The sequence below is a fragment of the Ciconia boyciana genome, unplaced genomic scaffold, assembly GCF_034638445.1.
Source record: "Ciconia boyciana unplaced genomic scaffold, ASM3463844v1 HiC_scaffold_37, whole genome shotgun sequence".
NCBI classification, from domain to species: domain Eukaryota; kingdom Metazoa; phylum Chordata; class Aves; order Ciconiiformes; family Ciconiidae; genus Ciconia; species Ciconia boyciana.
The window spans coordinates 792,811-808,960 of NW_027328405.1; the positions used below are offsets into that span (position 1 = coordinate 792,811).

Here is a 16,150-nt window from a genome sequence, read left to right on the forward strand (position 1 = left end):
AGCTGCTCTCTCCCTGCCCGTGCTGCCGCACCGCTCAGCACCACGCTGCAGGCAGGGCAGGGCAGGGCAGGGCAGGCTCCAAGAGCGCTGGCCTGGCAGTCTCCATTGACGGGCTCTTGCCCTGTTTTCCTTTGCAGCAGGAGGGAGCAGGAGGAGGAGGAGGAGGGGGCTGCCCTGGCCCTTGGCTCTCTGGCAGACCCGGGCCGCTGCCGAGGCACCAGGGCAGGCGGGGTCCGGCTGCAGCCGGGCGCTCTTTGGCCAGCCCCTGGCAGCCCTCTGCGGGGAGGACGGCACGCTGCCCCAGCCCATCCAGGTAAGCCAGCCTGGAGAGGGGTCCCCAGCCCTGCGCCTTCTTGGAGAGGCCGTGTCCCCAGGAGAGGAACCACGCAGCTCCGGGGACAGGGGCTTTGGCTCTTCACCCCCAGCACACACTGCTGGTGCCAGCCCCCCGGGGGGGCAGTGCTCTGGCCACCACTGTTGCAAGGCAGCTCCTCAGCCAAGTGCCTGTCCTCCTGCCTCTCCTGCAGGAGCTGCTGGCTGTCCTTCACCAGGAAGGGCCATCAACGGAGGGGATATTCCGGAGAGCTGCCAGTGGGACATCGCTTCGGGAGCTGAGGGAGGCCCTGGACCACGGCGCAGACATTGACCTGGGAAGCCAGCCTGCGCTCCTGCTGGCCGTCATCTTGAAGGTGAGCGCTTCTGGCCTGCAGCGGAAGAGCTCCTGCCTGGCCTGGAGTGACCAAAGGCTCACCTGGAGCCCTCGGCATTGCAGGACTTCCTCCGAAGCATCCCCGCCAAGCTCCTCGTGACCGACCTCTACGAGGACTGGATGGCAGCAATGGGAAGGACAAGCAAGCAGGAGCAGGTGGAAGAGCTGAAAGCGTAAGTGTGGCCAGCAGCCTGCCTGTTCAGCAGGAGCACTGACCGCTGGCTGAGAGCACCTGGAAAGCTGCGCAACACAGCCACTGGCTCCCACCCGCCTTGTGCAAGCCTGGGGGCTGGCTGTGGGCAACGTCTGCTTTACTGGCGTTGTGTTCCTGTTCCCTCAGGGTGGCCGACAAGTTGCCTGCAGCAAATCTCCTCCTCCTCAAGCGGCTGCTGTCCCTCCTCCAGCATATCGGCCACAACGCGTCCACCAGCAGGATGAGCTGCAGCAATCTGGCCGTCTGCGTTGGGCCAAACCTGCTGAGCCCAGCCAACGAGGACCTGCTCCCACTGGAGGCCATGCTGGAGGTGACTGAGAAGGTACGCTGTCTTTACTGGCCAGCTGCAGCCTTCTGGGCCCATCAGAGCTTGGCTGTTCAGAGATCCCTGGCTGCCTCCTCCCTTGAGCAAATGCTGGTGGGGTGGCTGCCTGGAAGAGCAGCCCCACAGCCACAGCCTTCTGTGCAGAGGCAAGGGCCAGGAGTGGGAAAGACTGCTGGACACGTTTCCAGGCACCTGCGCTGAACGCAAGGCTTTCTTGTGTGCAGGTGAATGTGCTGGTGGAGTTCCTGATTGAGAACTGCTGTGAACTCTTTGGGGAGGAGATGGCTGGCCTTTGCAGTCCCTCAGCTGAGGAGTCACCAGCGTCCATGGGCAAATCCACAGGTATGAGAAGGGACTGAGGGTCGTCACAAGCTCAGGCTTCTGGTCTTATTCCTTACCGTCTTCCTGGCAGGCACCTAAGAAAATGGAGTGAGCTGCTGAGTGCTCGAGACCTGAGAGTGGGGCTTTCCTATCGGAAGGCTGCCCACGTGGTCAGAGCGGCTGGGTTAACACAGCAAATGCTGCTGCCGATGTTCGGCATCTGCCCTGCACTTGCACATCAGGCAGGTGCTTTGCAAGCGCTGCTCCTACCTCAGGGTGGTTTCTGGCGGGGCTGGGCATCAGGTGTTGTCGTCTCAGCCCCGCTTGTCCCGTGGCCTCTGTTTGGCCACTGCCTCTCAGGGCATGAAGGGTTTGCTCTGCAAGACGAGCTGTAGTCTGAGGGCCTGGGCTCTGACTTTGGCAACCTGCTGACGGAGGTGTCCTTTTGCTAATCCTTTCCATTTGACGCAGCAGATGTGGCAGAAGACAGGGCAGCAGAGGCTGAGAAGACAACTGGTGTAGGCCTTCGGGTGGGGTTTGCTTTCGCTGTTTTTACTTCCAAGACGTCACTTTTCTGCACGTGTGTTTGTTTTCTAGATCTGTCTGCAGAAGAGCAAAGTGGCCCTGCAGTCAAAGCAGACACCGAGCACCATGCAAAAGCCGTCCTGGATGCACCCCCTGGTCTGCTCGGCGTCCTCAAAGAAGCTGGGGGAGATAAGGTGGTGATGTCAGAAACGGGAGAGGTATGTCGGGTCCACAACCCTGTGACAGCGTGTCTGGTGTAGGAGGGTAGTTTCTGATGAGGCCGAATAACTGCTGTGCCTCGTCCTGGCAGTAGAGCTGTTGTGTGTTTTGGTTAGCCCTCCCCCAGCACGATACATGGTAAGTAAAACTGGAAGGGTTGTTTCTCAGATGCATTAGGCAGGTGCTTAATCAAAGAAACCACCTACAGAACACCTAGAAAAAGACAGAGGGGAGTAGCTGCCAACTTCAGAGGAGTTTGGCTGGGTTCCTACTTCATCAGAGCTTCCTGAAGTGTATTTGGGGTGGGAGCGGTGGGAGTGGACTGTGCGAAATGTGAATGACGCCAAAGGGATCTTCTCTGCAGAGCTCAGGTGGCAATTTGGCAAACAGTTGCTTACTACTCCAGGCTGCCTCTTGCCACCTGTTAACTCCAACATCTCTGTTGTAGGCACCTCAAGCTTTGCCTCCAACCGCCCCCAAGAGCGCCGCAGGGTCCCTGGTATGCCTGGAAGAACTGGCGAGCCTTTTGGAGGAAAGAAGGTAAAAGGAGCTTGCTTTGGTTAAAGTAAGAACTGACTCAAGTGGGTCATGGCTTTACCTATCTAAGAACACTGTGGGATGGAAAGGTTTGCAGGCTCTCCCCAGGACAACAAGGACCAAAGAACCAGAAAGAGAAAACAGGCCTGGGGAGAGGAGAGCGAAAGCCAAACAGAAAGGAAAAGGAGGAAGAGAGAAAACGTTTTGGGGACTGACAACCGAAAACGTCCAGGAAGGTCCAGAAGGTCAAGAAGCCCAGGTGTGTACCAGGCTCTGCTGTCTGTCTTCCACAGCTCTGAACACTGCTCTCAGCCAGTCCAGCCATCCTGTAGTCAAAGCCAGCAATAGTTATCTCTTAGGGTTTTCAACCATTCCTTGTAAACTCTGTTTCCCAAAGAAAGGGGAACAAAACCATGCCTCTTCCTGCCTTTATGGTTTGACCAGTGCTTTCTGACTCTTTCGTTGCAGGTGCCAATTCACTTTCTCTGGCTGAACTGCTGTGAATTCTGGGCCCCCACACTTGATGACCAGAATAAAATGACCTTTTCTGTCTTCTGACTGTGTCTGCCATAGGATAGTCTGGAGGAGGTAGATGGGATTTTGTGATGAATCCTAGGGGAGGAGTTTGGGACCATGCCTTGACCCAGAGTCCTTTCCAGCGGGCAGCAGGGCTGAGTTCCGGTGCTTTAGGAGTCAAACCACAGCACCGGAGTCAAACCTTTAGGAGTCAAACTGCTTTAGGAGTCAAACCACAGCAGAGGGTGGAAGTTGGACAGGACCTCTGGAGTACGACCGTTCGCTCAATTCCCTCTCGGGTTGTGGCTAACACACAGCTCATGCTAAGGCCTGACGTCTATGTGACTATGATTACTAACCGTTAGTGCGGGGTGCTTGTGATTAGTCAAGTAGTTTTGTACCTGAACGATTGAAGGGTATAAGAACCCTGTGTAAAAGCACATTCGGGGTGCCCCAGTTGGGCTGTGACACGGCATGCGCATGAAAAAATCTTTGCCCCTGTAAATTCTATACTTTGCATCCTGGCCTCTCCCCTCGGCTGGCACGGGCCGGTTGCAAACTTTTCGTGACACCGACTCGGGGCTCACCTGTGGGCAGGGGGTTTTGCTGGATGAGGTCCAGGCAGTGCTGGACGAGGCCATAGAGGGGGACGAGCGAGCTGGGCAGCTGGTGCAGCGCCAGCTCTGGGATCTCAGCGTGCAAACCCCAGCCAGCGATGCCCGCTCGCTGGCCAGGCGCAGGCTGAGGTTTCGCGTTCAGCCAGTCCCTGCCTGGCCCCGTGGGGCAGCTGCGGCTCCTTCCCGGGGCTGGATCCAGCTCACTGACAGTGATGCTGGTACCAGGGTGGTGATGCTGGTACCACAGAATCACAGAATCGTAGAGTTTGGACCCTTCACCGGCTTCGTTGCCCTTCTCTGGACACGCGCCAGCCCCTCAATGTCTCTCTTGTAGTGAGGGGCCCAGAACTGAACACAGCATTCGAGGTGTGGCCTCACCAGTGCCAAGTACAGGGGCACGATCACTGCCCTACTCCTGCTGGCCACGCTATTTTTGATACAAGCCAGGATGCCATTGGCTTTCTTGGCCACCTGGGCACACTGCTGGCTCATATTCAGGCGGCTGTCAACCAGCTCCCCCAGGTCCTTCTCTGCCAGGCAGCTTTCCAGCCCCTCTTCCCCAAGCCTGTAGCGTTGCATGGGGTTGCTGTGGCCCAAGTGCAGGACCTGGCACTGAGCCTTGTTGAACCTCACACAATTGGCCCCAGCCCATCGATCCAGCCTGTCCAGGTCCCTCTGCAGAGCCTTCCTCCCCTCCAGCAGATCAACACTCCCGCACAACTTGGTGTCATCTGCAAACTTACTGAGGGTGCACTCGATCCCTTCGTCCAGATCATTGATAAAGACAGTAAACAGAACTGGCCTCAACACAGAGCCCTGGGGAACACCGCTTGTGACCGGCCGCCAACTGCAGTAAACTCCATTCACCACCACTCTTTGGGCCCGGCCATCCAGCCAGTTCTTTACCCAGCGAAGAGGACACCCGTCCAAGCCATGAGCAGCCAGTTTCTCCAGGAGAAAGCTGTGGGAAACCGTGTCAAAGGCTTTACTGAAGTCTAGATAGACAACATCCACAGCCTTTCCCTCATCCACTAGGCGGGTCACCTTGTCGTAGAAGGAGATCAGGTTGGTCAAGCAGGACCTACCTTTCCTGAACCCATGCTGGCTGGGCTTGATCCCTTGGTTATCCTCTACATGCCGTGTGATGGCACTCAGGATGATCTGCTCCATCAGCTTCCCCGGCACCAAGGTCAGGCTGACAGGCCTGTAGTTCCCCGGGTCCTCCTTCCGGCCCTTCTTGTAGACGGATGTCACATTTGCTAATCTCCAGTCAACTGGGACCTCCCCAGTTAGCCAGGACTGCTGGTAAATGACGGAAAGGGGCTTGGTGAGCACATCTGCCAGTTCCTTCCGTACTCTCGCGTGGATCTCATCAGGCCCCACAGACTTGTGAGTGTCTAAGTGGTGCAGCAGGTCACTAACCATTTCCCCCTGGATTATGGGGGCTCCATTCTGGTCCCCGTCCCTCTCTTCCGACTCCGGGGGCTGGGTACCCAGAGAACAATTGGCCCTGCTATTAAAGACTGAGGCAAAGAAGGCGTTAAGTACCTCAGCCTTTTCCTCAGCCTTGGTCACTGTGATCCCTCCCCCATCTGTTAGGGGCTGGAGATTCTCCTTAGCTCTCCTTTTGCTGCTAATGTATCTGAAGAAGTACTTTTTGTTGTCTTTTACGGCAGTAGCCAGATTGAGCTCTAGCTCAGCTTTGGCCCTTCTAATTTTCTCCCTGCACAACCTCGCTACACCTTTGTAGTCCTCCTGAGTTGCCTGCCCCTTCTTCCAGAGGTCGTAGACTCTCCTCTTTTTCCTGAGTTCTAGCCAAAGCCCTCTATTCAGCCAGGCCGGTCTTCTCCCCGCCGGCTCATCTTTCGGCACCTGGGGACAGCCTGCTCTTGTGCCTTTAGGACTTCCTCCTTAAGGAATGTCCAGCCTTCCTGGACCCCTTGGCCCTTTAGGGCTGCCTCCCAGGAGACTCTCTCGACCCGTCTCCTAAACAGGCCAAAGTCTGCCCTCCAGAAGTCTAAGGTGGCAGTTTTGCTGACCTCCCCTTGCCGCTTCTCCAAGTATCAAGAAGTCTATCATTTCGTGATCATCTGCCCAAGACGGCCTCCAGCCATCACATGGCTCACAAGTCCTTCTCTGTTCGTGAACAAGAGGTCCAGCGGGGCCCCTTCCCCAGTTGGCTCCCTCACCAGCTGTGTCAGGAAGTTCTCTGCCACACGCTCCAGGAACCTCCTAGACTGTTTCCTCTCTGCTGTATTGTATTTCCAGCAGACAGCCGGTAGGTTGAAGTCCCCCACAAGAACAAGGGCTAGCGATCGTGAGGCTTCTCCCAGCTGCTTATAGAATAGTTCATCTGTCTCCTCATCCTGGTTGGGTGGTCTGTAACAGACTCCCACCACAATATCTGCCTTGTTGGCCTTCCCCCTGATTCTTACCCATAGACACTCCACCCTACAGTCACCATCATTAAGCTCTAAACTATCCAGACACTCCCTAACGTATAGGGCTACCCCACCGCCTCTCCTGCCTCGCCTATCCCTCCTGAAGAGTGTATAGCCATCCGTTGCCGCACTCCAGTTGTGCGAGTCATCCCACCATGCCATCCCATCCGTGATGGCAACCATATCATCGTTTTCCTGATGTACAATGGCTTCCAGCTCCTCCTGCTTGTTGCCCATGCTGCGTGCAATGGTGTAGAGGCACTTCAGCTGGGCTGTCGTCCGTGTCTCCTTCACAGAGGAACAGCCCTTATGGGCTTTGAGGGGTTTCACTGGCGTTTCCCTCTTGGCTCCTATTGCCTCCGTATCCCCTAGCTCAACTCTGTTCAACTTCAGCCGTGCCCCAGTGTACCCAGCACATCTCAGAGACACAGGCTGAGTGCCCTCGCTGGCACCCGCTCCCTCTAACTGTGGCACGTCGTCCCTCAGCTTCTCATGACCAAGCCTGATATTACTCCCCTCCCCCTTCGAGTCTAGTTTAAAGCTCTGTCGATGAGCCCTGCAAGCTCCTGAGCAAAGATTCTCTTTCCCCTTTGAGAAGGATGAATCCCATCAGACGCCAGCAAACCCAGTGCTGTGTAGGCCATCCCGTTATCAAAAAAACCAAATCCGAGGTGATGACACCAGCCGTGGAGCCATGAGTGAATAGATTGGGTACCTCTGTTCCTTCTAGTGTCACTGCCCACAACTGGAAGGAGAGAGGAGAAAATAACCTGTGCTCCGGAGTCTCTTACCAGCCGTCCCAAGGCCCTGAGGTCTCTTTTGATTGCCCTAGGACTTCGTGTTGCAGCTTCATCGCCCCCCACATGGAAGAGCAGTAGAGGGTAATAGAGCTGCTGCCCTCAGCCCGGTGGGGGGGATACAGGATCCCCTTGATCGTGGGTTCTTACTGGTGGCTGCTGCTGCTCCTGTTCCTGTCTCGGGGGGCAGAGCAGGGCACCACCAGTCTGTCTCTGTCTCAGCCTCCCTGATGCTCCGTAACCTTTCTACCTCCTCCCGTAGCTCTGCCACCATGCAGAGCAAATCATCCACCTGGTTTCTGTTTATTGTATTGTCTTTATTGAAATATCTTTATTGTATTGTAGTTATTGTTTTGTGGTTTGTATGGTATGGTATGGTATCTATGGTATGGGATGGGTTGCATTGTCTATATTGTATGTTTTGCGTGTGTTGTGTTGTTGTGTATGGTTTGGTATTTATTGTATTTGTATGGTATGCTATGGTATGGTACCTATTGCATGTGCTGTAAAGGGCAGTGCAATGTATCTGGTGGTGCAGTGTGTGTTGCACTGTGAATTGTGTTGCACTTTGTATGGTATTTCCGTGTGTATTGTGTGCCTGGTGTGTATTCTGTGGCAGGTGTTGTATGGCACGTGTTGTATGTGTTGTATGTTTTGTACCTGTTTTGTGTGTTTTGCATTGTATGTTTTAATCCATGGTATTGTATGTATGGTATTGTATGTATTGTATTGTATGTACTGTATTTTTAAATTGCATTTTGTATTCCATTGTGTTATATGGATTGTATGTGTAGTCTTTTATCATATGGTAAAATATTTCTTGTATGTATTTTATTATATGGTCTGGTTCGTATTGTATGGATCGTATTGAATGTATTGTATTGTATGTATCACGTGCATTGTGATACCCTAAGTCGGCAAAAGAAGAACCCTCTAAAACTCAGTTTGGAGTTTTAGAATGCAGGCGTTCTTTATTGCGGCGCCGGGCGCACAGGGGATCGCTCCACCTAATGGGCACGCTGAATTGCGCAACGACAGAAATGATAGACAATCAAAATATACATCTTCCTTAGATTTCTGGGAAATGATTGTCATATTCCTACTATTTCCTAGAACTCATTCATATATGTCAATGTCCCTGATGCCTGCGCATTCCTGTCCTCTGGTGGTCTTCCAGGGTCCTCTGGTGGTCGTCGATAGTCTTCCTCACCGTGTCCGCTGGTTGAACTCCGTTTCCGTGCACGCTCAGGTCGTTTTTGGCTTGGTTACACCGTACTTGCATATACAAACCGAACTTATTCTACCACCCTTTTCCTTTATTCTACTCAAGCATACAGTGTCTCAGGACTGGCTTCTATCTATTCTACCCAAGGATATAGTGTCTCAAGACTCCCTTCTATCTAATCACAAAGAGCAAATTTTGAAACCATCTGCTCACAAAGTATTCCAAACTTGATTATGTCGCTACAGTAAGAAGGGCACCATTTGTTCTCTGTGAACGCGGTATAAATTGTTTATATTGTATTTCCTATTGTATAGTGTGTATAGTATTGTATGTATGATACATAGTGTACGGTGTGGTCTTTATTGTCTCATATGGATTGTATGACTTGTATCGAATATGTGGTATTGTCTGTGTTGTCTTTTTCCTCTGGTGTTTTAGAAGCAAAATAAGTCTGCGACATGAGAAGAAAGATTTGGAAGGCTTTTTTACTACCTTCCAAATGATTTTGCACATTCCAGGAGAAGAAAATAATCTGGGTTACTGAGATTCAGTTAACTTTTTTCTTTCCCCCCTCCTTCAGGGCCATTTGGAAAATGGAGGAAGGAATTGTATATGGGGACATTTGGGAGTTGAGGGGGTCTGGATGTGAGATTGCAAGTAACTTGTCCATGGCGATAGTGAGAGATACTGTTATTGTTCCGTTGCATTTAGGGTGTTCCAAAAATCAATCTCACAGTGGGTTTCTAGGTGACATAAAAGGCACTTAAAGGATCATGGAAACAGCACTGAGATCAGCTGGAGCCTTTTTCTATTAGAGCAGTACAGCCCGCCAGCCTTATTCTAGCACTTAGCCATCATCACGCCGCATCAGTTTCCATAGGGCTTCGGCGTATTTTTCAGTGCTGTCCTTTAGCATAGTTGGCTTTCCTGAACTAAGGTGCCAGACCCGCCTGAGATCAACTTATTGCTGCAGAATATCTCCGAGAGGGACCCTTGTCAAATGCTCACAACTGCTTAAAAGTCCAAGGGCTAAGGAAGCTGTCCATTTTCAGCTAGAAAGGATTGAAAACAGTATTTCAGTTGATTTCAGAAGGAAGCATCACTACAGGAAACATATTTTCCATGTCGTTTGTAAATTAATCAGTTAATGCCTCATCATTTACAAATGCACATGGCTGTGCTTTTATGAACACAGTAGTTGCCTGTCAAAACAAAGCGCAGGCATATCAGCCCTGAAACAGGAACTCTGCCCCTCCTCTCAATAAGCTTAAAAATGCCAAACTCACCATACCCCACAAAACCCAAAGAAAAACACCAATCCAAAACTCCAGCCACAAAAGTAACCCACCACTTTGTGTAGAAAAAAATGAACTGTTCCCATTGTTGAAATAAAGGTGTTTACCGTGACAGAGGAGCCTCCAAAAGCTGAGAAAACTCCTTTCCTGTATTGTATTAGACCACAGGCCATACTATCCAAACAGCTCTCCTCAAGAGGTCACTAAATTGACCAGAAGAGAGATTCAAACCCTTCCTTGGAAAAAGCTCTTGTCCTTTATTGCCTAACGTAGTGGAAGAATTCAGGGGAGCAGTGTTAGCAGGCTCTGGGGAAAAATATCTACATGCAGAAGGTGATGCCTCACTCCAGTTAGTCATTCCTTCTCTCTGCGTTTAGGAAAGCACATACAGCATTACTGTATCACTAACTAAAAAGTTCTTGAAAATGTGCCTTTGGAGAGGAACACCCAGACCTGGACAAAGAGACCTTCTTTCCATGGCAGGTCTTACCAGAAGATTCACCTTTCCTTCTTTTCAGGACATTTTGTACCTAGTTCTGGTAAAAAGGAACTCTCATCAAGTATTTTGAAGCTTCATGCTCCATATGCCACTCTTTTCTACACGTGGAAAAACAGGCCTGTGTTCTCTCATGGCAGGCACAACCACAACCGTGTGGTGGTTTTTCAGAAGCAAACAAGAAATGGGGAAAGCTCTCTGTTGGTGTCTAGCATTAAACAGTTCAGTATTGACCAGTAACTGAAAGAGAAAAGGTCATAAATTGCTAATTAGTTCTTGTATTTTTGTATTTCCTGCCAGTCCCTCCAATCAGTCAAGTAGAAACTACAGCTCCATGAAATTTGTGTACAACCCTAGAGATAATACTGCAGAAGAACTGGAAAAAAACCCCAAACAAACAGAAACCAAACCCCAAACCCCATTATCGACCGTCAATGTATAAACTCCCATTGCAAACAGAAGACTAAACAGAAACCAGCACAAAGCAAGTGGGAAAGGGGACAGAAAAGAGGAGGAAAAGGCTAATCTCACTGGGGGAGTGCTACGTGTACATTACAGTGGTTTCCTAAAACCCCACAGCTTGGCTACACTAAAAATTCAGCCAGGAAGGATCACAGTTGTGCTTGACGGCGCTAAAACAATGGGCATGACTCTCTGCACTTCTGCAGCCTCCAAGGACAAATACCAACTAGAGATCCTTGCAGTTACTGAAACACCAATACTAAAGCAAAAAGGGTCCACTGTCTTGCTTTGGCTGTAGTAACAGGAGGACAGCAGCACAACTTTGGAAGTGTAGAACGACAGCTAACATAAGAGCAAGACAATAAAGAAATATGCAGAACAAAAGCTTTCATGCATCCTTTTGAAACAAGCCTTCACTAATTTTAATTTTGCTGCTGTACTGTTCAACAAGAACTGGCAAGCTTCCCAGTGCTTTATTCCTACCGCACTAAGATCCAGGTTCTGCTTTGAAATACATACAGAAATATGTGTATTAAAAAACCAAACCAACCAAAACAAAAGGCCGACACTTTAGACCAAGACCTGAGGTAGCTGTAAGAATAAAGCTAATTGTGTCTCCAACACTAGGAGCACCCGAAGCTGCAGTGCTTTTACAGTGAGAGAGAGAGAGGACTTGTAAAGAGAGACGCAAGGCTTCCACCCTCCCTATGGCTACCCACAGCCCCAGTCAGGGACAGTCAGAGCAAGCAAGAAGGGAATGGTTTTGCTTTGTCTTTCATTTACTTTAATTAGTCCTAACTAAACCACCTAATTAAAATACTCCTTTCCTCCTTCCCCTTGAGGTAGAGTCCGTTTAGTGGGAGACTGCTCTCTAAATACTGGAGACCTTGACCGGGCATGGTATCTTCTCTCTGGGGGTGACCTGGACCTAGAACGAAGGTTACGACTCTTGGTTAGAGAGGTGGAGCGGAGGAACTCCTCCTGATTCTTCTGGACAATCTGCTTCTCCATTACAGACATGTAAAGCAGTTACCTGGAAAACGATCGCCTACGCTCCTGTTTAATCCTTTTATACCCCGTCATTTCCTTAGCAAAATCAGGCGTAAACTCATCAGGTTTGGACTTTCTCTTTTCTTTCTTTCTCTTTCTTTCTTTCTGCACTTCCGTGTAACTGCAGTCCGATACGCTATCGAAAGACAAAAATGAAAAACAACGCAACTTCATTGAGCCAAATACTTACTCCTCTTCAAGTCTCCGTTGTTCTCCGTAAAACTCCTCCCTACATAAGGGAGGCCAAGAGCATCCTGGCTTGTGTCAGAAATAGGGTGGGCAGCAGGACTAGGGAAGTGATTGTCCCCCTGTACTCGGCACTGGTGAGGCCGCACCTCGAATCCTGTGTTCAGTGTTGGGCCCCTCACTACAAGGAAGACATTGAGGGTCCGGAGCGCATCCAAAGAAGAGCGACAAAGCTGTTGAAGGGTCTAGAGCACAAGTCCTGTGAGGAGCAGCTGAGGGAACTGGGGTTGTTTAGCCTGGAGAAAAGGAGGCTGAGGGGAGACCTCATCGCTCTCTACAACGCCCTGAACGGAGGTTGTAGTGAGGTGGGTGTCGGGCTCTTCTCCCAAGTAACAAGTGATAGGACAAGAGGCAATGGCCTCAAGTTGCGCCAGCAGAGGTTTAGATTGGGTATTAGGAAAAATTTCTTCACCAAAAGGTTGATGAAGCCCTGGAGCAGGCTGCCAGGGAAGCGCATGAGTCACCATCCCTGGAGGTATTTAAAAGACACGTAGACGTGGTGCTTAGGGACATGGTTTAGTAGCGGACTTGGCAGTCTTAGGTTTACAATTGGACTCAACGATCTTAAAGGTCTTTTCCAAGCTAAATGATTCTATGATTCTGTGAATCTATGAAGGAGGTGCGTGTGTTGTTGGGATGGTATTTGAATGAGCCGTGGGTACTGCTGTTGGTACCCAAGCTGATGACGTGTGTGCAGGAGCTGGGGGATATCCTGGAGGGGGGACAGTGTACCCAGCAGATGGAGGCTGACCAGGTGCAAACTGAGGAGGGAACTGTGGTGCTGGTACCCCCGGAGGAAGAGGAAGTGCATGGGGTGGTGGAGGAGACAAGGGAGGTGGAGGCACAGGCACAAAGGCTGGTGTGGACGTTGGCAGTGTTGGGGCCTGAGGCCTTTGGGTACGTTCACTGCATGGGCGTCCTCGATTTGAACTTCTAAAGAAACCCCAAAACATGTGTCACTGTTTGTTACGCTCTGCCCTGATTTTCAAGAGGAAAGCAAAGGAAGCGGGAGCATGGTGGCGAGCACTTCTTGTTCCCAACTTCAGCATTTTTCTCCCTGCTTTCTGTTCATTTGAGATGACACTCATTTCTTGATCCTCAGACTTGCCTTCCACATCCTCCCCCCAACAGTTCCCTCAGTCTTCTCTCCTTATACTCAGCTCTGCGACTCTGGGTGGAGGCTGCCCCTGCTTAAGAGACTCCCACCTCCCATGTGCCAAGTGCCCACCGCGTCTCTGCCACTCCTTGAGACGCTTCATACTTCACACTGCTGATCTTCAAAGGACTGCACAGATATTAATTACACTTCTCTCGAACTTCTGGTAACTCCTTCCACATAGGCTGCCTATGTTAAAATTCATTACCACTGTATTCTCCACAACTCTCTGGGCATACTTATTGCATTAGAAACCAGCTGTTGCGTGATTTATGTGTTACGGCCTCGTTTAACAGGTTACAAGTAGTAATAGATTGAATTTCTGTGCCATACTTACAGTTCCCAGCCTGGTCTGGCACCGGCTGAGCGAATTGTTCTGCCTCCCCTTGGATGCCCTTTTGGAGTGGGGAGAGGAAAAAGAAAAAAATCCCATTCAGTTTATCTGAAGATCATTTTTTTAAAAGAAATTCTACAGTTATAGTTACTTACCAGTTGTGGGTATTGATTGTCCTTGGGGGCCCAGAAGACTTGCAAATGCCGGATGCCTTAGCAGAGGAACCTGACAGCCCATGTGAATAAATGCAAGGAGTTGGAAAATCAGCTCTACTAAGATACACGAATCACTGCGGATGTTGAAATAAAACTTACCTTCTCTTCCAACACACCGCTGAGTGACCCAGGGGAAGACTTCAAGTGTTCAGCGGCAGTCACCAGAGCAGCAGGAGGGACAACAGTCATTACCGGTGCTGGAGGTGGTGGCGGTGGTGGCAGCTGCTGCTGTTGCTGCTGAATCTGCTTGCGCAGCCTTTTTGTGTAGCCAGTTCCATTTCTGAAGTTGTTCACAGCCTACAGGCAGAAAAACATTTACAAAATGCAATATGAAACTTCAGTAGATAGACGAACAAAAGCCTCCACAGAGTAAAATGACTTGTGTACTCCTGGAAATGCTATCAAGCCTCAAATAAATCAACATACAGATCTATGAACACATCACATTAAACACCGATATCAAGGACTGGTAACTCAGAGTATCTGCATTTAAAGTACCACAGTGTTAACAATGAAACTGAAAGTGAGGCAATCATGTTAAACAAAAGTGTGACCTGAATGTGCCAGATTGTCTCTAAAGAGCTGTAAGCTTCTGGAACAACAGGTAATGTACTTGCAAGGTACAATTAGCCTTATTCAACTTGGCTTTGCTTAAGGAGCAGTAAATTAGTCTTTTCTTCCCTTTCAGCTTTTTACAAATAGACTTTTCTTACAAACAGTTGATGTAAAAGTCATCACCTTACCTTGCGTAGGGCCTTGTTAGCAATTAAAGCATCCGGAGAAACATCAGTCTGATGACACGTTGGGCATGTGTGTTCCTCAGATGCCAGTAATGCTGTTCTAATACCTGTGTATGTTTAGAATCATCCAAAGAGTTTTTAGCCAAACAGAGGAAATTTTGGGGGTTCTAATCAAGTATAAAAACACATATGTGGGTAATGGGTGAATATGGTCTTAAAGGGAAAGCATGAAGCTATACGTGTTCAATAGTGTAAAAAATTTTAGTATGCAGCACATAACGAGACAGTTGTGATATTGCACTATTGCAACATTTGAAGATGTAGAGTAGGCTGTGTCTCGATGTTTCGACTAGTCTCCTTTCCACTATCTAGTACAGTGAGAAGTCACCAACCTCCAGGTTAATGAGTAACACACGTCTCAAAAAACCATTAGTAGGTTTGAGTTCTGAAGGTTTGAACCAGCTCTCCCGTGGAGAAGAATGTGGATTAAATGCCTAACTCTGCGTTTGCTGCAGACCACAGGAAGTCACCAGAGTTGGCTATGCAGTTTTTTAGGAGAGAAAGGGTGTGGACAAACTAAATGCATTCGATATCTAATACTGTCATCACCTGCACAATTATGCGCTCTTCTCGTACTCGTCCTTCTGCATGTAAAGAGGCTTTCACTAGGTACTAAGCTTTCTGCTTTTTTTTTCTTTTTTCCCTTTCTAGGAGAAGAGTCCTTTCCTGTTCAGGGTATACTTAAGTATTAAATAGAGCTGGTAACAAAGTCATGCCATTATCTCCTCTTTCTGCTTTCAGAAGATCAGCTGTGATGTTTTGAATTAACAAACGTGGGAGTAACACTTACAGTCATCACAATAACTGTTTCCACAGCAGGGAATAACAGCTGCATCACTCATTAACTCTTTACAAAGCAGACATAACAACTCTTCCGGAATAGGGTCATCTGCGGAGGAGGAGGATGGCTCCTCTGGTAAAAAGGGACGCTTCTCCTTCTTTCCTCTGGCATAAGCTTCCCTGGAGGGGGGTGGGGAAGGAAAAAGGAAAAACTTCAACGTGGGTAAAGGAAAACTCCTCCAAGCTTTGGATTCTATCAGAGGAAGAGAACAGCTGGAGTTCTCCTCCCTCCACATCAGCCTTCTACAATGTAGGCATTTAGTTTAAACTACTTTTCTATAGCCACAACACAATTTTCCTTCTGCAGAACTCTCCCATTCATTGGATCAACTAAGAAATTAGCTCAGACTAGAAAAACAATTGTTTGACAGCTACAACTCAGGTGAGAAGGATCCCACCTCTCCTTTGCCAGAGGGTAAATGTAAATTGCAGGCTCAGGATAAAGTTAGTCTCCGAGGAAGGACATTTTACAAATGGAAGAAGTCGATGTTACAGCTTCTACAAAAGGAGATCCATGACAGAAAAACAGAGGTGCTACCAAGTGCATTTTAAAGCCGCCACTCTCGTCAGCACACAGGAGTATTTTCTTAGGTTATAGCAACTACTTGATAAAAGTCAGAGGGGGAGGAAATCTCAGTCCAACTGCTAGTTGACAAATGTTGCAAGAAGCCTTTGAAACATAAACCAGAAGCAAAACGAGCTTTCAAAGAGAACGACTCCACTGTAAACACTACTGAAATGTTGTGCAGAAATACAGATTCTTAGCATACCACCAGTTTAACCCAGGTCCAGGGCCATGAACAGTAGGAC

General features: G+C 49.4%; 1 protein-coding gene across 1 annotated transcript; it reads right to left on the reverse strand.

The window, feature by feature from the left end:
- Positions 1-11,728: 11,728 nt before the first annotated feature.
- Positions 11,729-12,948, reverse strand: LOC140645730 (E3 ubiquitin-protein ligase RBBP6-like). The gene is made up of 3 exons (XM_072849195.1): positions 12,617-12,948; positions 11,940-11,993; positions 11,729-11,840 (listed from the first exon to the last, which is right to left on the reverse strand). Exons 1-3 carry the CDS (start codon positions 12,946-12,948, stop codon positions 11,729-11,731), a joined length of 498 nt encoding a protein of 165 aa, XP_072705296.1.
- Positions 12,949-16,150: the final 3,202 nt, after the last annotated feature.

Bases quoted from the DNA above. Each gene is read 5' to 3' on its own strand.
- LOC140645730 (XM_072849195.1), bottom strand. From the start codon at position 12,948: ATGTTTTGGGGTTTCTTTAGAAGTTCAAATCGAGGACGCCCATGCAGT. The intron at 11,994-12,616 runs ACCTCCTTCATA...AGGATGCTCTTG, and splicing joins ACCATCCCAACAACACACGC to GCCTCCCTTATGTAGGGAGG. The intron at 11,841-11,939 runs GTAAGTATTTGG...AGAAAGAAAGAG, and splicing joins CAACGGAGACTTGAAGAGGA to AAAGAAAGAAAAGAGAAAGT.